This window comes from Typopeltis vanoorti, chromosome 20 (assembly GCF_054136105.1).
Source record: "Typopeltis vanoorti isolate ZY-2024b chromosome 20, IOZ_Tvanoo_1.0, whole genome shotgun sequence".
Taxonomy (NCBI): domain Eukaryota; kingdom Metazoa; phylum Arthropoda; class Arachnida; order Uropygi; family Thelyphonidae; genus Typopeltis; species Typopeltis vanoorti.
The window spans coordinates 81,741,162-81,768,302 of record NC_143568.1 but is presented as its reverse complement, the minus strand read 5'-3'; the positions used below and the strand labels follow the sequence as shown (position 1 = coordinate 81,768,302).

The following is a 27,141-nucleotide window of genomic DNA, read 5'->3' as shown; positions in this document are numbered from 1 at the left end:
AGACTACAAAATTTACAATAACAAAAGCAATATCAATTAATATCAATAAGCAATGAGCACCTGAAAAAATTATACAAAAACACAGTGTTCACAAAGTAACTGAAAGTGGACAAGATTCACAGTTCAGAAATTTAAAACTCAGTACATTTTTTAAGAAAAGTATGACTGGAACAGAATAAATCATCAAAATCAAAAGGGTCTATCAAATGACTTCGGGTATAACTGCAATCAAAACAACTAAAGTGATGAAGTCATATATATATATATACAGGGTGTTCGGGATAAATTTGACAGTTTCGTAAGGAAAAAGAAAATCTTCTTTGTATCTATTAAATTTAATGAATTGACAAAAAAACATTACAGGCAGAGTTAATTACAATACTATCAACAAGATTTACTCAAAATAACCACCATTAGCATCGATCACAGCTTCAATTCTGCTTCGGAACCTCGAACAAGCTGATGCTACTGTCTCCCTGGGAAGGGCCGCAAAAACTGTTTTAATTTTATCCATTAACTGGGCTTTTGTATTACTGGAAGTGCGATTGGTGTCTTTTTCAACTGCGCCCCATACAAAATAATCCATGGGGTTAAGGTCTGGGGAGTTTGGAGGCCAAACATTTGGACTGGTGAAGTCGTAGAAATTTTCAGACAACCATTTTTGACTTTTCCCAGAGGTGTGGCAAGGGGCCGAATCCTGCTGCCATACATACGGCCTACCATTGGCTACCCTTGTTATCCAGGGCTTGACTACAGTTAGCAACTCCACGAACAAAGCCCGAATTCCAATGCCAGGGTTCTTCAACACCTGTTCCTGCAGATTTGCGAGGAATTCTGCTGTACGAACGCAATCAGATCGTCTGCTAGGGATCTTTCTTCTTGCTACATCCTCGTAGTCACCATTGCAAGTTTCTAGTTCATGCCTGATTGTTTTTACTGTATTCAGGGAGCATTGGGCAGCAGTCATAATATCCTTATTTTGATGGCGGGCACGAATCATCATGATACAAGTTATTCTCTTCCATGATTCAGGTGGGTTCCAGCTATCCATCCTTTCTGACATCTTGTATATGAATGAAGAAGGGTCCAAACTTTTAAATGAAGAGAAGTGTGTGTTAATACATGTAACTTACGGAAAAATATAATTAATTATAAATATGTCAAATTTATCCCGAACACCCTGTATATATATGCTGGTTAACATGTGAGTCTGAAACAGGAGTGATGAGAGCTTGGTCCACCTTTGCCACAAGTTGCCTCAGTTCTGAAGATACTTCAGGCGCAAACTTTGTTTGCGTACACTTGGATAAAGGATTAAATTAAATTTAGTATAGTCTAACCAAGTGAAAAAAACTTCCAACATCTTTCTCTAAATCCAGAGTAATTTAATAATAAGGTGAAGCACCTTTTGGCAACTTGTATAGGTAAATATGACTTCTCCATTGCTTCCACCTTAGTATCATCACCTCTGGGTCTGGCTCCCACTGACAAGACCTCAATAAAGGTCTAAACCGGTCTGGGTAGTCGTCCTCCCCTTAATGCATAGGATTATACATGTCTGCAAGGAGATGTGCTTTGCATTATGGGAGATACTAAGAAAAGGAGTGATGAGAGCTTGGTCCACCTTTGCCACAAGTTGCCTCAGTCCTGAAGATACTTCAGGTGCAAACTTTGTTTGCTTGCACTTGGATAAAGGATTAAATTAAATTCATTAAATGCTTTACCTGTTTCACAGGATAAAAAAAAAAAATAAATAAAACCAAGTTTCCAAGATGGAGAAGAGAGGACCCTACCACATATATGTAAGATAGGCTAACTCAACTTAAAGGAACATAATTGAGAGGGAGATGATAAATCCTGTTTTATTTTATAGCCGGGTACAAAACTCAGGTCGAATCCATCGACATCCATAGAGTTTGAATGCCGAAAAAACTATTGGCGGAACCAAGTGTAAATGATCACTTGGGTAGTACAACACCAGGGCAACTCCATGCAAAGGTGGAGCAAGATCCGTCACTAACTTTAATATTCTCTCATAATGTAAAACCCAGCTCCTAAGTGATGTATAAATACTGTTTTACATTATGAGAAGAGGTCACTACCCAGACCAGTTTCAACCTTTTTTGAGGTCTCATCAGTGAGTAGGTATACCTGGAATATCAAGGTTTTAAGTGAACCGAAACTTACATACCTCTACTATTGTATTGCCGAAGTGGTGTAGTATATATTGTTAAATATTTATATTTAGCAATATAAATGTGGTAAACTAATCTGTTGTGTTACAAAAGTTATTTGTAATCGCTGAAGATGTCTCAGTGACTGAGATAAAATATTGGAAGCATTAAAATCAGCTTTTAATCCTTTCCCAATGCTGTAAATATTCCATTAAACCTCCAACATGATGTCCTCATAGCACTTCAACACATGGAGTACTGAGAAGAACGCAGCAGAGAGGATAATGAAAATTTGAAGAAGTCCTCATACCAGGAAAATTTCAATTTGGAACCTCCTCCACTTAGCACGAGGTTAAATGAGCAATTAAACAGCTTAATAACAATAAGGACCTGGGTGCAGATGGAATCTCAGCAGAGTTTATTAAAGCCACAGCAGATGGAAGGATAAGAATGTTTTATAGATTGATTACAATGATATGGGATACATGGCCTAAAGACTGGAATAAGTCAGTTTTCATACCCTACATTAAGAAGGGAGATACGAAAGACTATAAAAACTACAGAACTATTAGTTTAATCTCACATGCAAGCAAGATTTTATTAAAGATCATTGAGGCCAAAGTTGAAGCAGAGGTGCCAGAGGAACAAGCAGGTTTTAGGAAAGGAAAGGATACCTGAGATCAGATTCTTTGCCTTAAACAGATCATTAAAAACTAGAAAGAATTTAGATTTCCTATGGTAATGCGTTTCATTGACTGCTCAAAAAGTTTGAACACCGTCTTGTATATACAGCTTATATATATACAGCTAATTTAATGTTTTGACTAATTTCTCCCTTATTTCATATAAATTTATTCAGTTCACTTTTAGTGAACTGAATAAAAGGAGGTAATGAAATTAATGGGCTATCCTCAACACATCATCAGGTTGATAGCTAACTTGTACAATGAGCAAGACCATGGTAAGAACAGGTGTTGGACTAACTGATTAGCTTCATGTTGGCAAGGGAGTTAAGCAGGGATGCCTATCTTTTCCTCACCTGTTAGTATCTCATCATCAAATTACTGACATGCACCCTCAAGGGGGTGTACAGGATATAATAGTACTACATGAAAAATTTACATCATTACTAACTTCCTATCTACAATTTTCCTCCAAATCAATCTGTTACCTGTCAAGACTCCAACATTATCAGATCTTGTATTTCTATCTTCTAAAGCACTTTTTACCATATCAATCCACATCTTCCTATGGGTCTTTTTCCAACCTGGCAGAGAACACTTGTTCTGCTAATCTTTCCTCTCCCATTCTCTTTAAGTGACCATACCACCTGAGATTAGCTCTGCTAACACATTCCTGGATGCTAACAATGTCAAGTTCTTTCCTCATAATCTTATTTTTAATATGATATTGCCATTGATGCCATCTGTTCATGCCCCTAATCTTCCTCAGGCCGCTCATATCTATGGTCTCTAGTCTTTGGTCAAGTGTTTTAATACTAACCCAGTTCTCAGATACAAACACTAGTGGCCAAAATTGTGGAAACCTTTTGGAAAAAGTGTATTTCTTAGGTTTGATGACTCATAACATCACTTTTTTTGGTGTAATACCATAAAATTATATATCAATGGAAAGATAATTTAATCAAGAATGTATTGCAATAACTTTTATGAAGAGTTTTTTTTTTTTTTTTTTTATTAAAACAGCAGTTATAAAGAAGTAAAGTGAAACGCAGAAAAAATGAGATATACAAAAAATTCTCATAATGTGAGTTAATACTTAGTTGGGTAACCTGTAGCATTAATTATGGCCTTACAACCCCTTCCCATGGAGTGAACAAAATTTTTTAGTTCTGAAGCTGTTATAATGTGAAATCAAGATTGAATTATTGCTTCTATTAATTTAGTTTAGTAAATATAATTAGTTAACAATATAAGTGGAATATGGTTATCTTGAAACCACTTTTTACACACAGCAGCAACATGACACGGAGCTGAATCCTGTTGAAATATAAATGCTTCATTATGGGCTCAAGTATTTCATTTATGTATTTTTGGGCATTTATATTCCCATTACTCAAGCAAATTCTGCCCACATCTTTTGATGTCATAACACTAAGTGGGTGTTTCACGGTAGGTGTAATGCAATCAGGATGCAAATCTTCTCCGATTCTTCTCCTTACATATTTTATGCCATCACTACCAAACAGGGAGATTTTAGTCTCATCACTCCAATAACACTGTCCCATTGTTCCGCTGTCCAGTTAACATGGGTTTTAGCCCAGTTTAATCTTTTTAACCTTTGTTTGAGAGATAAAAATGGCTCTTTTCGTGGAATTCTAGCATTTAGACCAAATTCCTGCAGTCTGTGCCGAACAGTCCTTGCACTCAACTTCACATTGTATTGTGCCATTTCATCTTGTATACAACCAGATGATTTTTTTCTGTCACGTAGGCACAGTCTCTCAATTCTTCTATCATCACTTGCTGTTGTGCACCTTTTCCTGCCTTTACCAGTCTGGGTTTGTAGTGACTGAGTCTCCTTATACCTCTTCAAAAATTTAGAAATGCCACCTTTGGTAAAATTTCCACCAATTTTTCTTCTAATTTCTTCATAACTGTAGCCTTGTTCACTTAATAGTACGTTTTACAAGCTCACTGAATGAAAGAACACAAAAAAAAAACCAACCAACTTGATAGCAATCATATAACACACTGACAAATGTCCTCCTCTCAGCTCCAATACATGACATCAATAGCTGAATCCTACTGTGACCTTATTGGCTCATTGCCAAAACAAGATGACACCTGATTGGCTCTCTAAACAGTCATGCTCATTGGCTATATTCAAATGAAGGAAAGTTACTTCATATGAACCCAAGCAAGTCGTGCTTCTTTTTTCTGGTTATTTGGCTATAACTTTTCATAGAATACAGATAATTGAACAGACTTTGTTGCAATACATTCTTCATTAAAATATCTTTCCATTGATATATAATTTTATGGTATTACACCAAAAAAAAAAAAGAAAAAAAGTGGTGTCATGAGCCATCAAAACCTCAAAAATACACTTTTTCCAAAAGGTTTCCACAATTTTGGCCACTAGTGTAAGTTAAAATTGGTTCGAATACTGTGTTGTACACAGCTAATTTAGTGTTTTGACTAATTTCTCTTATTCCATATAAATTTATTCAGTTGACTTCCTACCATACCAGCTTTGTTGATTCTGTTGTCCATTTCCATATTTAATTTACCATCTTCACTAAAAATTCTTTCTAAGCAGCTGAAACATTTTACTTGGTCTATAGGTTCTCCATTCACAATGCAGTTGATATTTTTGGCGATTTGCCTATTTTCATTGTCTTTGTCTTGCTATTGCTGACCTTCATATCATATCTATTACAACAGTTATTCAATTTAGTCAGGGAATCTTGCAGACTTTTAGCAGATTTATTTAGAAGTATAACATTATCTGCATAAAACAAAGAGCTGACATTAACATCTCCAATTTGGATATCAGGTTTAATACCAATTTTCTTCATAATGTGATCCATATAGATAATGAATAACAGAGGGGATACACCCTTGTCTGACACCAGATTTAACATTAAACCATCTTCGTCTACTTCCTTCAATTCTAACTGCTGAGTTATAACTCAAAGACTAAGTACTGCTTGATATAATGCCCCACTGACACCAATAAAATGATTGTACAATGCTGAGGAAATCATGCATGAAGTATTGGATGAGCCATAGGAATTAGGATAAGTGGCAGATTGATCAGTAATCTAAGGTATGCTGATGATAGAGTATTCCTTTGTAATGACAAGGAAGAACTAAGACAAATCCTTAACAAAGTTAATGAGATCAGTATGAACAGAGGACTTCAACTCAATCCTGGCCAGACAAAGATTATGGTTCTCAGAGGAAATATAAACAGAGAAGCTCTTGAGAAACTTGTACTTTAACGGAGAAAGAATTTAGGAAGGCAGCAAGTTCAAATACCTGGGATCCGTTATTAATGTGAAGATTGCTGTTCAGAAGACATCAAAAGTCAGAGACTTGTCTAAAGTCTAGAAGGATGGATCTATTTCCATAAGACCTATGTTGAGAATTCTGGATGCAACTGTTTTTACAACAGTGATTATGGATGTGAGACTTGGCACCTAAAGAAGCCTGATAGGAAAAAGGAAGCTGAAGGTTGTTGAGGAAATCATATACTGAAAAGTGGTCAACTGGATTGGTGCTATAAAAGATTGGCAGAACTTTAAAGCTCCTTAAAGATATTGAAAGAAGAAAGCTGAAATACTTTGGACATATTGAAAGGATGACTTCTCAAAACAGTAATAGAAGGTAAAGTTCCTGGAAAAAGAGGAAGGGGTAGACCTTCAGTGAGATAGATGGATGGTGCCTGATCTTCAAAGAGTTGAAGCCTCCAGAAAAACATATGCCAGGATCACCTAGCAAGGGCCAGTGTGGAACATCACCAAGAAAATAGATTCTGATCCTGTCCAATGAATAGATGGATGGATCTCAGATGGGCAGAAATTATACCCAACAGCTTTTGCAAGGGCTCTGAAGGCACAACTGCTATAGTTATAGATGGCAAGTTTTATATATTTTGTCTTTTCGAAGTCAAAATATATACTTAGCATTGTTAATCACTGTTTATATACACAATTTGCAATATATCTAAAACTGTAGCATGATGACAAGGATATATTTTGTATATTAGAATTCTATAAGGAAAGAAGGGGAGAAAATTGTGAAAATGGTATAAAGAATTTCTGTTTTGCTTTTCAGAGGAAAAAGGACCTGCATAAAATATATCATTCCAAGCTCATTTCATGCATTTAAACTAAATTTTAAAATGGGTTTTCAAAGTGACATTTATTAGAAGTCAGAGATTTGTCTAAAGTCTAGAAGGATGGATCTATCTCCACAAGACCCACGTTGAGAATTCTGGATACAGCTGTTTTCACAACGGTGACTAATGGATGCGAGACTTGGAATCTAAAGAAGTCTGATAGGAAAAAGGATAGCTGCTTATGAGATGTGGTGTTACAGAAGGTTGTTGAGGAAATCATATACTGAAAAGTTAGAAGAAAATACCTCTTGCAAATGAACAAACTAAATAATGTACAGCACAAAAGTTAAAGAAATTCAGACATCAGATACAGGAAATGCCAAATAAAACATATAACTAATTTCAAAGGGTATCAACCACTCCCAGGTAATTACTCCACCATTAGAGAATTAAATTCCAAGCTGCATGATGAATGAGAAGGCCACTAATGTGCTTTTCACTTAAAAAAAAGTATGGCAATTACAATAACTCAGCTACGTCCATACCTGAGTTACTGTATATTTATTTATACATTAGCAATTATCCAACGATGTTAATATAAGAAACTGGCAGACTTAAGGAATCCTGATACAAAAATAAATTAAAACAGTATGATTTTTTAAATTTTTGACGATAATTGATGGCTGATAATAATTTTGTACTTTTTCTCTAACGTAATTGCTTTTCTTTGTTTCTTTTATTCATTTTCTGATTTTGCACTGTTGTTGCTTCTTTTTGACATTGTGGAAAAGTGAAAGGGTTATAGTTAAAAAGAAAATCAAATAAAAAATCAGGTGTAATTGAAGAAAACTACGAATAACACACTCGCTGTTTATGGCAGCATTACAAAAACGCAAAGTGTCATTAGATGAATGCAATGCATCATAATCAATTCTGCAATTATAATAATTTTGTCAGATAGCCTTATTTTAGACTAGTGGAAAATAAATTCAGTTAAGAATACAGTTGGTGGACAATTTTAGTATACATAGCTGAAATAATTTTTAGGCTTTGAGAAAACATTCCATGAGCCATATGAAGTCTATGGGCTGTAGATGGCCCCCTGGCATTCACAATCCATTTCAGCCAGTAGAAAAGTACTTCTGCACTGTAATGTTTTTTGTGGGAGAATGTTTAGCATTCTCCCACAAAAACTTGAATACTACAAAAAGAGTACATATATATTACAGGTAGTTCTCACTTCATGAATTCCTGCTTTACGAATTTCTATCTTTGCGAATATTTGGGAACGGAATTTTTATTTTAAATTGTGTGTGGCGAAGGCAATTAGGGGTATGTGTATGGGGAATTACGCAGTATGTAATGACCTGTTAGAATGAACCTCAGTCACTCACGAGCCTTGGTGATGCGAGTGTGTTATTCATAGTTTTCTTCAATTACACCTGATTTTTTATTTGGTTTTCTTTTAACTATAACACTTTCACTTTTCCACAATGTCAAAAAGAAGCAACAGTGCAAAATCAGAAAATGAACAAAAGAAACAAAGAAAAGCAATTATGTTAAATACGAAATTATTATCAGCCATCACGTGGCACTGTTTCTGAGAAATTTTCTGTTGCTGCTTCTACAGTTTGCACCATTTTAAAGATTAAAGAAAATATTTGAAAGAAGTAAAAAATACACGATCTATGCAGTCTACATGGTTATGTAATAAAGAAACAGGCAGTATAATTCCTCATATGGAAAAACTGTTAACTGCTTGGATAAGCGACCAAACTCAACAATTAAACATGTCTATTACCTATGCAACAATTTGTACTAAAGCATTAGCCATTTTTAAAATGCTGAAAGACCAAAAAAGAGGATGGCTGCAAAGAGACTTTTGCTGCAAGTAGCAGGTGGTTTGACTTCTATAAAAAGTGAACTGGTTGGCATAACATTAAAGTACAAAGTGAAGCTGCAAAATCTGCAAAACCAGTTGCAAATGGAAGTTTCGGAAGGTGATGTTAATGAGATGCTTCAATCTCACACTATGGAACTCTCACCCAATGATTTCTTGAATTAGAGGAACAGGAAAGAAATGAAGAAGAAAAAGACAAAAAAGATAATGAATATGAAGATCCAACTTGGTTTTTTACTTTAAAAGGCCTAGAAGAAGCATTTAAACCTCTTGAAAAGAGCTCAAGCAATCTTTAAATCACTAGATTCAGACTAGAACGATTTAGTAAATTTTCCAGCAAAATGAATAATACTTCTGCTTGCTATTGAGCTATTTTAAACGAAAAGAAGTGAAAGTCAACAAAGCAGATGACACTCGAGGCATTCTTTGAAAAAGATGCACTGCAGCTTCTTAATATATCTCCTACTACCTCAATGGTTGCCAATTCACCTGGTGATATAGAAATGAGCTAATTTTTTTTTTTCAAATAACCTTTTTTAATTAAACATTTTTTCTTATGTTATTTTTTAAATATGTAAATCTTTGGCCAGTAAAGTCTTTTCTTATAATTTAATATTCATTTTATATATTCCTTCTTACGAATGTAACTCTTGCTTATAGCATTATTTCTAAGGCAAATAAACTCCCACTTCACGAACGGTTGCCAGGAACCAATTAATTCGTAAAGGCGAGACCTACCTGGAATTTTTCTGCTTGAAAAGGAAATGTAAAAAGAAAGAAAACTGATCCAATTTTTGTCCAAGAATCATATTTGATTTGAATGAATTTTTCCATGATTGAATTTGTTAGGTCCCACATGCATGAAATAGAAATATTAGTTATAAGAATGGAAAGCGAGAATCAATTTCTTGCAGACATTAACATAAAGTAATTAGATTTTTTTTAAATACCATTCACATGATCCAAGCAGTAAACTCTTGGATCATATGAATGGTATATTAAATGTTGATTACAGCTAGTATATGAAAGGATATCATGAATCCATCATTAATTGAAAGCCAAATATGTGAAACATAATTAAAATCTTTAAAACTGACTAGAGAGAGCTTATGAGAACTTAGTCTTAGGCATCAGTGTTGCCTTAGGATGGCATTATTACTAAAGACTAGGCAAAAGCCTTAAGAGTGCCAGAACCCTCTTTTTAATTCCACAGCAATCCCATATCACAGAAAGCTTATTATGCAGAAGTGAACACTTGGTGCTTGAATTAGAATACTTGAAGGAAGAGCCTCTAGAAGCTTCAATTTGGCAATATAAAACTATTAAATGAAAGGATAAATTAAAGGATTTTTCTTAAATAGTTCCCTATCAAGGTCACTCAAATACTGAAAATTGTATTTTCAGAATCATTTACATCAATTTGAAAGTTTTTAATTGGGTTTCAAATGTCTTGCTCTGAAATAATGGCAGATTCAAAATATCCTTTTGTATTCAAGATAAAGTAATTTTATATAAACTTGGTTTTAATCCTATTTCCCAAGTAAGCAAACAGACAAGATATCCTTTTGTTTAATAGTTTTCAATGCCAAATGGAAATCTTCTAGGCTCTTTCTTCAACAGCTGATGATAGTTTTCCCCTTCTTTGGTTGTGTGAATTATTGGAATGATTACAGGAATGATGACATACATTATTTTAACAATACTTCCTTGAACCATCTGAGTGGACAGTATCTACTGTCCATTAACAGTGTTCAAATGTTCAACTAACAGGCTATAGGTTTTGCATCACGCTGTGAACATGGATATTTGAATGGCTAAATAGTAGATTAATTTTATTGCCTAGTGTGATACCATCACCAAGTATGCTGAAGTGACTTCAAAATGTTCCCTGTTTGGTCTCTAAAGCAGGCTTTCAAGATCATAATGATTAACAAGGATTTTGTACTTAGTTGGATGTATATACTTTAGGCTTAAAAACCAAATTATAAACTTGTGTATTTTTCAATGACAAAAATTTAAAAAAATTGGCAATTACAACACACACACACTACTACTACTACTACTATCATCATCATCAGTGGTCCTAACAGGCATACAGGCACTTATGCACCCACGATCTTCCAACTATTCTTGGACTATGCAACCGCAACTCAAGGATAAGGTGGTTAGTCCTATGCCTTCCAGTGTGTCCTATGTCTGTAGATGCATATGTTCACAGGGATAGTGTGCCTGTTCTGGAGGACAAAAAACCCGAGTTTCGGGGTAAAAAAAACCCTATCTCCATATGAGACCAGCTAACTCCCCTTTCGTCAAAAGAGATCTAAAGGTTCCTCATGTCACTGAAGGGAACTGAACCTAGATCTCTCTGACCAAAGGACTTGGTGTATAACGACTGAGCTACGGAAGCTCTCTCTCACACTCACACACACACACACACACATAAAGTACAAGTGTTCCCATAACATAAATTATTGCAGATTTACCAATAGAATACCGTCGACTTGCACCAAAGCAAGTATTACTACCATAACAAACTGCTAAAAAAAAAAAAAAAAAAAGTCTCAAAAAATCTTCGCTAAAAGAAATTCACTGCAAATTACTCATTATAAGAACCCACTTCTGTAGCACCTACAAGTTTGCAATAGTCAACTGTAATAACATACTAGCAAGTATTGTATGTTTTCATAAATTTCAAATACAAGAGAAGTTTTTTTAAAAAAAAAAAAAAAAAGATTATGAGATGCAATAATGAATTTTTGAAATAGCCAAAAACACCAAAGAAAAGACAAGAGAAATACATGACAGTTGCTATTATCATTTAGTTAGTTAATTTTTTTTTTTTCTTCCAAAAGTCATTTAGTTAAAATTTAGTGGCAAAAATTAAAGCAGATACTTACAGATTTTGCATGTTTGGATCTTGCATTAATTGTGTGGCCTTTAAAAAAGGAGAAAAAAAAATTACTGGTCATCTACAAAACATTTAGCTTTAATAAATTCACATAAACACAGAAACTAGAGTTGGAAATGTATCTCTGTAGCAATACTTGTTTTTAATAAAGTGCAAATATAGTTTTCTCATAGATGTCTGATAAAATATGTTAAATGCTCGTCCATTAAAATGCAGTTAATATAACAGTCTATACAATAAATAGTACATTTATTTTTTACTAATGTTATTTACAATGCAATGTTTGGATTTCTAACATAGTTTTCTCTATAAGTCTATTAGCAATATGAGGATGAATATAAACTCTAAGCAATTTAAAATAATTACTGAAATAAAAAAGAAAATGCTCAGCAGAAAAAAATTTTATACTACCAGAAGTATCATTTTAAAAATCTTGATATTACTTATTAGTACAGTTAAATGATTTTGTTTTAAATTATATTTATTTCTCATTTCTTGCAGAATGACTAAGTCTGTCTGGATCTATTGGAAAATGAGTGATGATCAAAGCAGTTTCTTTTCATGCTTTGACGATACTGTGGATGAGCAGCCAGTTAGGATACTGTTTTAGTTTCACCATAATAGGTAAGGTGTTTGAATCCCAATGTGATGTGACGATTTTTAGTCTTCACACAGTAACTTCTGCTGCCTGATGTGGACTAACCACCTTGAATAGTATAAATTGTGTTTGGTGTCTAATAATAACAAAGACAACTTTAACATTGTGCCTTATATTATGAATGATAACGTGTTTGCCATTAAGATCTATATATGAGGTTCTAGTATTTGAAAGTTAAAGACATTTATCATTCTTCTTCCAAAATGCTAATTATATGTGGTGAATCTTATTTAAAATGTACAAGAGTAATAAAGTGTTTTAAGAGATAAAAGTGGAAATAAGAAAAACCCAAGTTTCTGGGAGGGGGTGGGAGGACATCTTATTAATGAAAGTAAACTAATTACTTGTAAGGGTCAAATATTTAAATGTCTCCTATAAGATTCCTATCAGAAACTGTATTTGAAGTCAACAAGGAGAGTTCTTGGAATAACCTAGATGGGATTATTACTAAACATATGTAAAAGACATAATTATGCATATTTCTCTAATAAACTCAAAGAGAATCTCAAAGATGCAATTCCTAATCATATTTCAAAATTAAATTACTTAGTTAAACTAAAAGTTATTTCTGAAATAGGATATTCAGCTATGAAACATATGCCTTCATTTCCATTTCATGTTTTCCTCGAAAGCTTATCAACTCCTAGTAATGACTACGTTTGTCATTATGGTTTCATTTGATTCTGTATCTTTGTGTAGAGTGGAATACTACCTGTAGAGCAGTTAAGAGTGCTGAATTGTCCGGCATCTCATTATTTCCTGATGAATTTGGATAGAAGCAAGACTAAGTAAAACAGTACACTGTAATGAGAATGAATAATGAAATGATTTGGTTTAAGATAGGTCTTACAACATTTTATGAAGGCATCAATATATTCAGATTACCCAAATTACTGTGCAAAAAAAATATCAGAGGTTGGAAAAAGTAAACTTAACTTATCTTTAAAGTGTACATAGTGTAAGTTTTTCCTGAAAGCTAGTAAATGTATGGGATATAAAATTAACCAATGAAAATTATTCCAGCTCATTCTAGTTTAGGTGCAGGTTCTAATGGAAAAAAGATGTAACCTCACTTAGATCTTGCTGTAAGCCAAGGTTTCCCAAGTGGTCCGGTTATTTGAATACTTCATCTTCGTGACCCACTAAAATTTTTATAGACAATAGGTAAAATAAAATAGATTTGAATGTTCATAGAGTTTCATTTATTATAATTATAATAAAGAAGCATTTACTCTTACAAAAATATAAAGAAATTAAACTAAAGCCAAGTAATTTATTAATGAGAAGTGTGATGCTGTTATTTGTTAACTAGAAACTTCAGGTTTGGAGGAAAAGATGATAACTTTATTCTTAAATCCGGTTCAACTTCCAATTGGTTTCTATATTTATTTTTTAGAAAAACCAGTGTTGAAAACCCTGTTTCACATGACAGTTCAATTATAGATTCAACATCTGGATCCAGCAATTCTGTCTCAGATTCTGCGTTCACTGTAAAAGGGTTCCTTATCCATGCTTTGTTGCTGTTGATTCGGAGGAAACATTCCTTCAGACTTGCCTGCAGTCCTAGCATATGTTCCTTGATAACAGCTGAAATCTCATCCAGCATGGAACTCATATTATACTCTCTTGTCATCAGCACCCTTGATCAAACTGAATTGTATGTAATGCCCAGAATACTGTTGGGTCCAGTACATCATCATCTTTTTTGTAAGAGTAGTAGACAGCACATTGTGCGGCTTTGTTAGTGCTGTTCTCAGAACTCATGCCTGGCTGCACATCACTCGATTGTTCATTGGTGCTAATCGAAGAGTTTGTAACCGGCACATTGTTTGTTTGTTGTTTTATTACCCATTTATCCATCATTAAATGGGTAATGGCAAGCGAGATGAAGAAAGAATGAAATAAATTATTTAGAAACAATTATAATAATTATGGTTATTCAGCCGAATCCACTGGGCTAGGTACACATAATCAGTAAATACAAAAACATAAGCTCTCTCTCGATGCTTAACTCAAGCTGAACAAGCAGAGTGAGTATGTGGCAGGCGAGTAAAACAAATGCCAGACAGCCAAATGATTCGGCTGGTGGCACGGCTACCGCCGCACTGCCTCGCCATTAGTTGAGCTACTTTACCACGAACAAAGAGACTGTGAAATGGCGACGAGGACGGAGCGCGTTTTTCGTTTCTATTAATTAAATTATTTATTCATTAGTCCCGATTAAACACTATTTACTTGTAATTTAGAGTTTTGTGGAAAAAAGAAAACCCAAAACGAAATACCTAGGTTTTCGAGAGTTTTTTTAGGCGACCTGGCATTTAGCTTTTGTGACCCAACATTTGGGAAACGTTGCTATAAGCAAAAAGCAGAGTGAGAATTATTCATGAACCAAATGAAGTCAGTCCACATAGAATTCTTCCCCACCACATATAGTTTGTCAGAATAGGAAATCAAATGGGTAGAAAACATATGGGAATATTGGAGCATCGAACTTGATATAAAATTGAACCAAATTTGAAGAGACAATAGTCTGTGTAGAATTTATTATGAGATATCTTTTCCTTCGTACATGGTGTTCAGAATTAATTGTGAAAAACTTATAATACCTATACGAGTTGCCGAAGGTGAGGTCTCACTTTATTATTAAATTACTCTGGATTAGAGAAAGATGTTGGAAGTTTTTTCCACTTGATTAGACTAAAATAAATTTAGTTTAATCCTTTATCCAAGTGTAAGCAAACAAAGTTTGCACCTGAAGTATCTTCAGGACTGATAGGTAAATATGACTTCTCCGTTACTTCCACCTTAGTATCACCACCTCTGGGTATGGCTCCCACTGACGAGACCTCAATAAAGGTCGAAACCGGTCTGGGTAGTGCATAATTATAATAGTGCCTTTAATGCATAGCATTATGTATGTCTGCAAGGAGATGTGCTTTGCATTATGGGAGATACTAAGACAAGTGATGAGAGCTTAGTCCACCTTTATCACGAGTTGCCTCAGTCCTGAAGATACTTCAGGAGCAAACTTTGTTTGCTTACACTTGGATAAAGGATTAAACTAAATTTATTATAGTTTAATTATTAATGATTTAATTATATTATGATTGACCAAGTATTTGGTCAATCCTCCCATGTTTCCCAGGTATCTTGGGATTGATTCATCATACTAGATAAAGCAAATATCTGGGTGAGATGAACACTCTTTGCTTTTTCTCTCTCTCAGGGACTGTGGGGATGGGTGGTGGTGTGAATGATTGTATATATACCTTCCAGTGTGTATGGATTATAAAAGCAATCACACACACACCATCACCCATCCCAATAGCATGGAATAGTCAAAACTTAGAGCCAGGGTTATTTGTTCAAATTACACCGCCTTTGCTACTGAACTTTGGTACCATCACCTTTTTAGCCAATTACTACAATCCCTACAAAATAGATAAAATACTGTATGCCCCCCTACCCCTCCTGCAACTAACATGCAAGATTACTGCAAAACTATTCACATCTCTTATATTCAGAGCACATCAGAAAGATAGTAAAATGCTGCAAATATAATCTCAATGCCACTTTAAACTACACATCTAATTAGCAACCCTTCAGCCATTTCCTTAAGGATCAGTTTCACCCTCTTGCATATCCTTGAGTTATAAAATTCCTTGTGCCTGCAGCTTATCCTAGTTTGGAAAGCCTTGTAAATCTGTGAACATGTCTCTAAGAACATAAAAACTACATCCACAATCATCTATATGGCCAGTCAGGATTGGCATACCATGTTCAGACATTCTTTCATAAGATTAAATGGAACAAGAAGACAACTGTGCTACACAGAAGTTGCCATAGGTCTGAGAGACTATTTTTAGAATTCACATCAGCTATGGGACACACACACTCCTAACCTCAACAATTACGCTTGCATTAATTTGCCAAAGATCTCTGACAAACCATTATTCTAAGACTGCATTTAGCCTGACTTTTTCTTAATTTTTTTATCATCCCCACCTCCAAGGAACTAATGCCTTATTAGAGCATTAGTTCCTTTTCAACTACAATTTTAATTGTTTCTACAGTTATCTTAAGAAAATTGTTTACCACACTTGTAATTTGTACTCAGAAAATGCTGGTTAAAAATTCAGTGAAATGTTAGTAAGTTCAATAAATTAAGCATTCATTTTACTCTGATATTGTTTGTACCATGAAGTACTGTTATGAGCAGCAATGATATCATACAATTTTGACATTTCCTCCTTAATAATATTCCAATCACTAACACTATTGATTTTCTTTCACAAAATTGATTACCTCATGATATCAAGTCTTCTTTTCCATATCCTATATTCTGGTATTTTGAATGAAAAAATAATTTTTTACTTGTGAAAGAAAGTGAATATGGATATTTATCTTTTCCTACTCTCATAACAAACTTGCAGCAGAAACTTTGGGACAATATGTTCAACATTTCAATCCTCTGTTATCCAAGTTTTGGTCACACATGTTGATGGTAACGACTTATTTGTAATTTAATCCAGTGAATGCCAAATCCTCAATGCCTTTTCTCAGAGACCTCAATGAAAATATATAAATTCACTATCAAAACTGAAAAACAGAATGCACTTCTCTTTCTGAACACTTGTTACATGTCATTTATCAAAGTCAGTGTGTCCAATGTCTGTCATATTCAATCAATATAATTAGGGATGCAGTGAATGTTCAGTTTTGCTTCAGCATTTGGCTGATTCGGCTTGTTTTTCAGATATTTGGCTTCAGCCAAAGCACAAAAATTCCTATTATTTATGTACATTATAACAAATGCAGATGATTGGGAAAAGCATACAAAGGCTTGTTATGTTTGCTATAAGCACTTTTTTTTTTTTTTTTAAATATTATGTGAAGATTCAAAATTTGCGAAATGTAAAATATGCAAACAACAAAGTATCTAAATGAAACTCAAGTAAAAGGGAGTACACATCTATTATTAATCATGTAAAAAGCAAGCACAGCGACAAAATGAAATTACAATGTAAGAACAAGTAAGTAAGAAGAATCCTCCAAAACAACAAACATTAGCTGACATTAATGGATAATCTAAAATAAAAATGAAAAGTAAAAAGGATACAGATGACAAATAAGCCAAGTCTTCACAATATGCTAAAAATTAAATGACTATATTGGATAACACTCAATTATTAAAAAATAAAAAAATCCAGGCTAATGAATCATTTTATTTTGGCACCAGCTACCAGTGCATTCACCAAAAGTTTTTTCAGAAACAGAAATCCACTAATAAAAGGCAAATATATGAGCATCTGGGAAGTGCCCGTGTCTTTTAAGTAGTGCAAACTAAAGCAACTCACTGCCACAGTTTGCATTCTCATAAGCTCTGGTCATTCTTTGAAACTTTGAAGTTTCAACATATATATATTTGGTTATGAAATAAGGAAGGTTCCTGTAATTTTATTTGCATTTAGATGGGGTTACATGGTTTAGGTGAAGTATTATTATAGATATTTTTCAATCTTGCTTCATTCTGCAATTTGGCCAAAGCATGCTGAATTAAATTTTACACAAAAATGTTTTGAAGAAAATGTATTAACATTCACTGCAAAAACTAGATATTGGTGCATAAAATTGGATTCGCATATCTACTTTGATTAGTGTGTAATATGAGTGATGACTTGATGGGAAATAATGTATCAGTAACTGAAGGTGTTGGTAGTGAGAATGCCACAAGAAAGATTAGTGCTCATCTGAGATTATAAAAGAGCAGTGAAATATTGCTTAAAAAGCAAATGAGCAATCCAATGAACTGAACAATCGATGCGAGTAAGAATAGCAAAAGCAATAAGAATGTAGCTTGAAAAACAGAGTGGAATTAACGGTAAGGTGGCGAGTGGTGTCGATGGCAAATAAACATGTATCATTGGCAATAAAACTGAAAGAGTGAATGATAGCAAAAATAATGATGCAAGATTTGAAAGCTGAGTTGGCAAAGAGAAGGCAAGAGATGAAATAGATGCAAAGTGAAATGAAGAGAATTCTAACTGGTAATTAATTTACGGAATTAACAACGCATATAAAGTAAATTAATTAAAGATAACTTTAATGAATCACTTCTATATTTCGACAATGTCACATTGTCATCTTCAGGAACATAAAGATATGGTATGTGCACTACAGGAACTAACAAAGCAAATGAGGCAGAAATTAAGACACTAATTTTGTTCCTAAAGTCCTAATGGTGCCCTCTTGCGGGCTAATTTGGTAGTCTTGGCCGTTGGGCTGAAGTTCTCATAATGAAAGTCTCCCAAATTTGGGGCAGTTTCATGCACCCAAATTTGTTGAGGTTAGGAACGTTTTTTAGAGCTGCTGAAGATTCTTTGAATAATCTTTCGTATTTAAACTTGCTGCGATGGATTATTTTTGTCTTCTTCCAACGAATTTTATGGTGGGTATCTAAGGCATGGTCTGCCAGCCCAGAGCGGCTGTACTGGTGAAACCGGATGTAGTCTTGGTGTTCTGAAATCCTGATATTTGTTGTTCTGCCTGTTTGGCCAAAGTAGGACAATTTGCAGCTGCAAGGGACCTGGTATACACCAGGTAGGTCTAGGGGAAGTGGTTGGTCTTTGGTAGAGCGGATAAGGGATGCCAACTTTTTATATGGTCTGTAACAGGAAGTAAGGTCATATTTCTTGAGGATATTAGTTATTTTTTCAGAGGTGCCCTGGATGTAGGGGATAGTGATAGACTTGGTGTAGTCTTTATTGTTGAGGGGGGGAGGGGGGTTGTGGTTTTCAGGTTTTAGTATTTTTTGGATTTTTTTGGGGTTATAGCCATTGGCTAAGAAAGTGTTGAGGATGTGGTTTAGTTCTATAGTCAGGGCCTTGTCATCTGAGCAGATTAATTTTGCCCTGTTATATAGTGTTTTTATCACCCCATATTGTTGTGAGGGGGGGGGGGGATTGCTGGTGAATGTATCTGCCAGTGTGGGTGGGTTTTCTGTAAACAGAGAAAACCAAAGATCCATCAAGCTGGCGGGTGATTAAAGTGTCTAGGAAGGGTAGGGTGTTGTTTTCCTCTTTTTCTAAGGTGAACTGGACTCTGGGATGTTGGTTGTTTAAGTGTGTTAGGAAGGAGTGGAGTGAGTCTGAGCCATGTGGCCAAATAGCAAACACATCATCCACATAACGAAGCCAAATAGTGGGTTTTTGTGGGGCGGAGTTTAAACTCCGCCCCACAAAAACCCACTATTTGGCATCCCTTATCCGCTCTACCAAAGACCAACCACTTCCCCTAGACCTACCTGGTGTATACCAGGTCCCTTGCAGCTGCAAATTGTCCTACTTTTGCCAAACAGGCAGAACAACAAATATCAGGATTTCAGAACACCAAGACTACATCCGGTTTCACCAGTACAGCCGCTCTGGGCTGGCAGACCATGCCTTAGATACCCACCATAAAATTCGTTGGAAGAAGACAAAAATAATCCATCGCAGCAAGTTTAAATACGAAAGATTATTCAAAGAATCTTCAGCAGCTCTAAAAAACGTTCCTAACCTCAACAAATTTGGGTGCATGAAACTGCCCCAAATTTGGGAGACTTTCATTATGAGAACTTCAGCCCAACGGCCAAGACTACCAAATTAGCCCGCAAGAGGGCACCATTAGGACTTTAGGAACAAAATTAGTGTCTTAATTTCTGCCTCATTTGCTTTGTTAGTTCCTGTAGTGCACATACCATATCTTTATGTTCCTGAAGATGACAATGTGACATTGTCGAAATATAGAAGTGATTCATTAAAGTTATCTTTAATTAATTTACTTTATATGCGTTGTTAATTCCGTAAATTAATTACCAGTTATGTCTAACCAACGTATAAGTCTTACCACTAGAAGAGAATTCTAGACATGTATGGAAGAGTGTAGAATAAAAAAACGAAATAAGTTTCGCATGAAAGAGGTAACAGAGATTCAATTACTAGAGGTGTGGTAAATGAGAAGATGCACAAGGTTCGTTTTCCTGGAGGTAAAACGGATACAGTGACTGAGGCATTGGATATGAGGAGTAAGTGAGCTGCCCAGGTATGAGTGATGAAATGAGGAGGAGAGCAAAGATTGTGAATAATGTTAGCATAAATGCATGAGGAGAAAGGAGAGTAGTTTGTTAATGTGTGGAATGTGTTTCAAGGGCTAAATGAACTGTATAAGTGATGGACTGTATTTGAATGGTTTTGGTGAGATTGCTGCTAAAAGGCAGAGAAATGAATGCAAAAAATGAATCTGATCAAGTAAGAAGCGATGTGAAAAGCAGGAGCATTAGGAAGAAGAGAGTGAAGTGGTGCTTATGAATGAAGACGTGGATAGCATGAGTGTAGAGAATGAGACTCGGGGTGGACAGGGAAATACAGTGTGGGAAAAGTTAATGTTCCAAGAGGATGTGAATGCATTTGTAGATAGTAAGGGAGGGGGATGACACCTGGAATCAAGGGAAAACACAGTTGAATTTGAAGAAGGTTCCGAGATGAATAAGGAGAAAAAAAAATGGCTCAAGGAAAGTACGGATAAGTCACATCCCGTAAGTGGTATCAGTAAAATTGTTATAGATACAGGAATGAGCTGTTATGTTTGTATACAAGTGCTAGAAGTATAAGAAATAAGGCAAATGAAATGGTTGCATTGATTGAGTTTGTCCACCCAAAAATTGTAGGAATAAGTGAGAAATGGCTGGATGAGGATGACATCCAGACATGAATAGAGATGGAAGGTATGATGTATTTTCTGAAGATAGAAAGGGTCAGAAGGGAGGTGGAGTGCTATTGATGATAGAAAAAGAGTTATGTCCATACATGGAAGAGGGAAATAGCAGTAGTGGTTTTGAGGCAGTATGGCGTGAGATAGTCCATACATGGAAGAGATGCAAGAGGGAAATAGTGGTAGTGGTTTTCAGGCAGTATGGATTCAGATAGAGATGAATAGAATGAAACACTAAGTTGTATGTTGTTATAGACCTGGTCATGTGGATGGCAATGACCATGAAATGTATAATCAAATAAGTGGTGATCATTATGGGAGATTTTAATTATGGCAATATAAACTGAGATGAGAGGGCACACAACAATTGAGGGTCTTAGATTTGATCATCTCATCAGAGGCTGTTATTACAAATAAGGTTTCAAATCATCCTCTGATTGGTGAGAGTGACCATGAAGTGGTTGCCAGCAGTGTGAGGACTTCTGTGAGGAAAGGGTATATGTGGAACTACAAGGCTAGTGATTATGAGAAGCTCAGGAGACAACTTACAGGTGTAAAATGGAATGAGGAGTTTAGTGGAAAGGAGATCAATGCTGCTTGGGTAATATTCAAGAAATAGCTAGTAAAAGCAATGTCCAAATGTATTCCAAGGGTAAGAAGGTTAAATAAGGTAGGTATGAAATGGATGAATGAAGAGATTAAGCATACAATAACAGAGGAAAGGCATTATGGAGGCAACATAAGAGGAGTGGTAATAAATTCCATGAGGATTACAAAGAACAGGAAAGGAGAGTGACTTGGTTGGTAAGGGTAGCAAAAGTGAAGTATGAGCAGCAGTTAGCAAATGAAGCCAAAAAAAAAAAAAAAAAAAAAATCCTAGGGAGTTCCTTCGATATGTAGCCAGCAAAAACAAGAATGATTATGGAAGGATAACACCAATTGAAGAAAATGGTATAAGAACATTTGCTGCAAACAATATAGTTGAGATATTTAATGAGTAGTTCATAAAGATCTTTTATTCTTGTGAATGTAACATCATGGAGAGTTTGAGAGCAGTGGATGATGAGGAGAGACTGACTGTAAGTGAACAGCACGTATATGGGAAATTGAGCAAACTTGATGTTAACAAGGCTGTGGGACTTGATAATATATCACCACGTATTTTGAAAGAATGTACCAGGGAGTTGGCATCTGCCTTGACATATCTGTTTAATATGAGTCTTACATTAGATCAAGTTCCAAAGGAGTGGAAGGAAAGCAAGATTGTGCCACTTCATAAGGGATGTGACAGAACTCAAGCATCAAATTATAGGCTTATATGTGTATCAGTCATTATGGTTCATGTCTTGGGGAGGCTGGTGAGAACCAGGATCCAGAACTGGGTCGACAACAGTGGTAATATCTTTGATGGATAGCATGGATTTGCTAAAGGGAGGTTATGTTTTAGTAATATACTTACTATTATGTATTTTGAAAGAATATGCCAGGAAGCTGACATTGGTCTTGACATATTTGTTTCAGTCTTATGCTGGGTCAAGTTCCAAAGGAGTGGAAGGAAGGAAGGCAAGATTGTAACCAGCAAGAAAAGGAAGGCAAAAATTGTTATGTGGCAAGTAAGAGAAAGAATGAATAGGAAAGATTAACCTTAATGATGATGGTCACAAGGTGACAGAAACAGATAAAATAGTCGAGTTACTGAGTGACCACTTTACAAGGGTATATCATCCTAATGGAGTAGCCATTAGGTGACGTATTGTGTGTGTAGATTGGATTTATCGCGCCTGAAGGATAAGTAACTTTTTTCATATTACAGTTGATAATATTAAGTTAACTTATTGTAGTTTTTGTTTTAAACAAGTGTGTGATTGAATGAGCTATTTAGTTTGTAAGTAAACCTTGTATTCTTTATGTTTAAATACGATATTACAATACAGTATGGTGCCAAAGCATGGTAGAGCAATGGTGGCAAAGACCATGCTGTCGGGTGATTTGAATTTGTGGGATTTTGTGCAGTGCAGTGTGTGTGAAACGTTTTTGTCAAGAAAATTAAAGGATATGTGGAAGGAAATTGAAAGTGGAGAGAGAGAGAGAGAGAGAGAGTATATTAAATGTTTCAAAAGTGAGTGCCTAATGTTATCCTTCACAGGACAAAATGCAAAACTGAAAAATTGCTGAAACGACAAGAGATTAGCAGGACTGAAAAGAAAAGGAAGCAGGTGGTCCAAAGTAATAATAAAGACCGAGCAAACAAACAACAAAAACAAGTTAAGGAGAAAATTATATACAGAGACTAGCTAGCAACGTCCTCCTTCTCAGTCTTTGTTACCATTGCTCTGCCACCATACTGTATTGTAACATCATATTAAAAAAAAAAAAAAAAAAATACAAGGCTTGCTTACAAACTAAATAGCTCATTCAAACAATCAGTGGAGTACGTAACAAAAGTGTGGCAAAATCGTGTTTCCCTAGTGCAAAATTCACAATATTATTCATGCTATCCAGATGCAAAAAGGTAAGTCGAAGGAAATGATTGTCTTGGTTGGCACAAACGATCTGAGAAACGTTCTATGAGGGAGGATGTAAAGGAGATGTAAGAAGAGGCAAAACTGAAGAGAGAGAGAGAAGGTGAAGACTAAGTCTCCTACCACAATATGATAGAGGAGAACGTTGCTAGCTAATGAGTTTATAAGTAGGTTGAGCAGAAGGAATGATATATTTGTGTCACAAATTTCTGTGATTTGACAGAAAGAAGGATTTTGTATAATGCTGATAGACTGCATCTAAATGGTTTTGGTGTGGTAGATGCAGAGAGAGAGAGAGAGAGAGAGAGAGAGACAGAGACAGAGAGAGAGAGAGAGAAAATTCAGGAAAACTTAAAGCAATTAGAGTGGAAGCAAGTGAGTTTGTGTGAAGGTACCCATGAGGCGAGTGAGTGTGACAATGATGAAGTGTGAAATCTAGTCTCTCAAGCAAAATTACTGAATATTATTATTATTATATGGGCACCTCCATGGAGTCCAAAGACTCATCGCAGGAGACCCAATCTATCCACACAATATGTCATACCTCTCCTTGAATCCATTAACAGAAAAAATACAACTCTGGCAACTCATTCCACTCATTCACCACTTTGCAGGCAAAAAATCTAGTCCTCATCCTTGAGGACTAGATTTTTTGTGAGAACTGACCACACGTTTATTCAACTTCCAGGAATGATCCCTTGTTTTGGTCCCTCCAACCAAATACAGAAACATTTTCCCCTGCATTTATCCTATAAAATCCTTTAAGCAACTTAAATGTTTCTTCATATCCCCACTTCTTCTCCTATCAATCAACTTCTGTAATCCACACACCTTCAATCTATCCTCATAGGACACATTTCACTCACCATCTTGGTCACTTGCATCTGAATCTCTCCCCAAGAAACCCAGGGGACCAGACTTGAGCACAGTAATCCAGATGTGGGCATATAAAGGCCTTATAAAAGAGGAATTATGACTTCCTTATCTCTACTTATTAATGTGTTCTTCACTATCCAAGTAATCTTATGTGCTATCTTAGCAATATGTCCATTAAACTTTAACTCTGTCTACCACCACCCTAAATCTCCAGCTTCATCTATTTCCTGGAGTACAGTGCCATGTGATAAACGGCTTGTAATCTATTTATCCCAAAGTGCATAAATTTACATTTCTCGATATTAAACTGACACCCATTATCTTTTGCATATATCAATAACCTACTTAAATCATTCTGTAAGCTCTCCACATTCCCTTGATTAACTATTACTCTACCTAATTTCGTATCATCAGCAAAATAAATATTTCCTGTATCATTTATATATAAATTAAACAGCAATGGTCCCAGCACTGAACCTTGTAGCACACCACTAGTCACCTGCTTTTGCCTCGATTCTGTCCCTCCATATACTATTTTTTGATATCTGTCCAGCAGCCACCTTCTTATCCACTTAACCAGTATCACATCCATCTCCATTTGTTCTAATTTGTGTAACAGTGTTTCATGTAGTATTCTGTCAAATGCCTTTGCAAAATCCAGCAAAATCATTTTGTAGCCATTTCTTTTATCCGACTTGGCTGTTACTTTATTAGAATTGTGTTCATTATTTATTTCTGGGAGTGTAGCCTGGCAGTGAATGTGTTCTGATGTTGTGAAGTTCTGTTTTCACTGACCTTGGATTTTTTTTAATCTTTGAAGAATTGTGAATGGCCCATGTCCATCAATTTTTCTTCCTCAGGAAAACTATCCAAAACATCAAACGGGACTCCTATAAGACACTAGGTATATATTAATTGTTTTATCTACTAGTGGGAAAATGTAGATATCTATCCCATCTATTAATGGGGCTGGAGGCATGTCTAATTCTCTGCAGCACATGTTCAAAAAACCCCCCACCACCACCACCACTAGTGGATTCTAATGTAGGGGAACCATTTTTGGCATCAGGAGTGAGCCATATCAATATTTCTTTTTGATATGCTCTAAAGAGGTATTAAGCATATCATACCATTCAGGGATATTGTAGTTATAAGAAGGCAAAAACCAACATATAGGTTAAGGTCTATGTTAACAGTTTCTTTACAGTTGCCTTCTCAGCATAAGAGGGTTGATGCACTGCTGTTGCTACTTTTGTGATACATAGTCTCTTCACCTCCAGATAGGGGATGCTCAGCTTAGTCTTAATTTTTTGTATTTCCTTTTAATCCTTCCACCTTTTGGCATGCTCGGAAGTAAGCCAGGTGACCTCACAATTGGGGCATTTCAGCATTTTGCACTTAGTCTTTATTCTCATGACTTTTATTACCACATCCTGCACAGATAGTAGAGAAATGACAGACAGTCTGAAAATGATCACACTTTGACATTTAAAGCAGTGCATAGGGTTTAAGATTTAGAGCTTTACTGGACAAATGAGACAACCTGCTCTGACAATATGGCAATGGTTTTGGTGTGTTGAATGTAAGAATGATGTTCCTGGTGGGAATCAGGTGACCATCTCTATGTATGAGAATTTTCCTTATAGGTATGACTCCTTTGTCCTTCACAATTTTGAGCATATCTGCTCATCAAGAACACCAAGGAGATCCCACTCTAATATCATGCCTGAAGAAATGATTAAAGTTTTGTGTGTGTTTGTGTGTGTGTGGGCGGAACTGTGATTGGTATTCCTTCAGTAGATGTTGCCATGAATAAAGTTTTTCAGACTGCACTGCTGGCTCAAAAAGAATGATGTCCTGAATGGATTCTATAGTGACTGATTTTGGAGATCCTGTTAATCTTTCTAGATGAAGAAGGTGATATTTTTCCAAGTGGACATTCCTTGTTGAATGCAAGATTAAGGTGGAATACCTGTTACTTTTTCTGTTTTCTCTTGCCTAGTTTGGTTTTCTGTTGATTTTGCAATAGTTTCTGAACAAGGTTGGGACTTGTTGAGGACCCCCCGACAAACAAGATGAAAAATTATTCAATTAATACTGCCAAAAAATCACATAAAAAGTAAGATAATTTATTAAATCAATGACTAGTTTCATACAACAATATTTTATATTTCTTCAGATTGATACAATAACACACAAATATAAAGATGTATTAATATGGAGATTTCTAAATGACTAACCATAATTTTTTAATCATCCAATATGCCCACCCTGAGAATTTTTGAAGCACCATAAATACTTGGAATAACGAGAAGTAATTGAAGTAATTCAGTCTTTCCTCTTTGGGCCAATTACAGATATCTCTTATTAAATCACTTACTTTATTATGAATCATCCAGGTTGGTTCAATATCTAATTGCCTGTATGATGTTGGTATCAGTACATCATTCATTTTGTTTATATAATCATTATCATTATCATCATCAATTTCCTGACAAGTACCCTCAAGGGGTGTACAGGATATGATAGTACTACATGAAAAATTT

At 35.3% G+C, this 27,141-nt stretch overlaps 1 protein-coding gene across 5 annotated transcripts in view; it reads right to left on the bottom strand.

Annotated features, from left to right (window-relative positions):
* Positions 1-27,141, bottom strand: part of LOC150095598 (small glutamine-rich tetratricopeptide repeat-containing protein alpha-like) — a 279,209-nt gene that overhangs the window by 81,592 nt on the left and 170,476 nt on the right. For all 5 annotated transcript variants that reach the window (XM_090410599.1, XM_090410600.1, XM_090410601.1 and 2 more), the window contains one exon: positions 11,778-11,815. In XM_090410599.1, the coding sequence (XP_090266725.1) occupies positions 11,778-11,815 (38 nt within the window). The remainder of the gene's footprint in view (positions 1-11,777; positions 11,816-27,141) is intronic.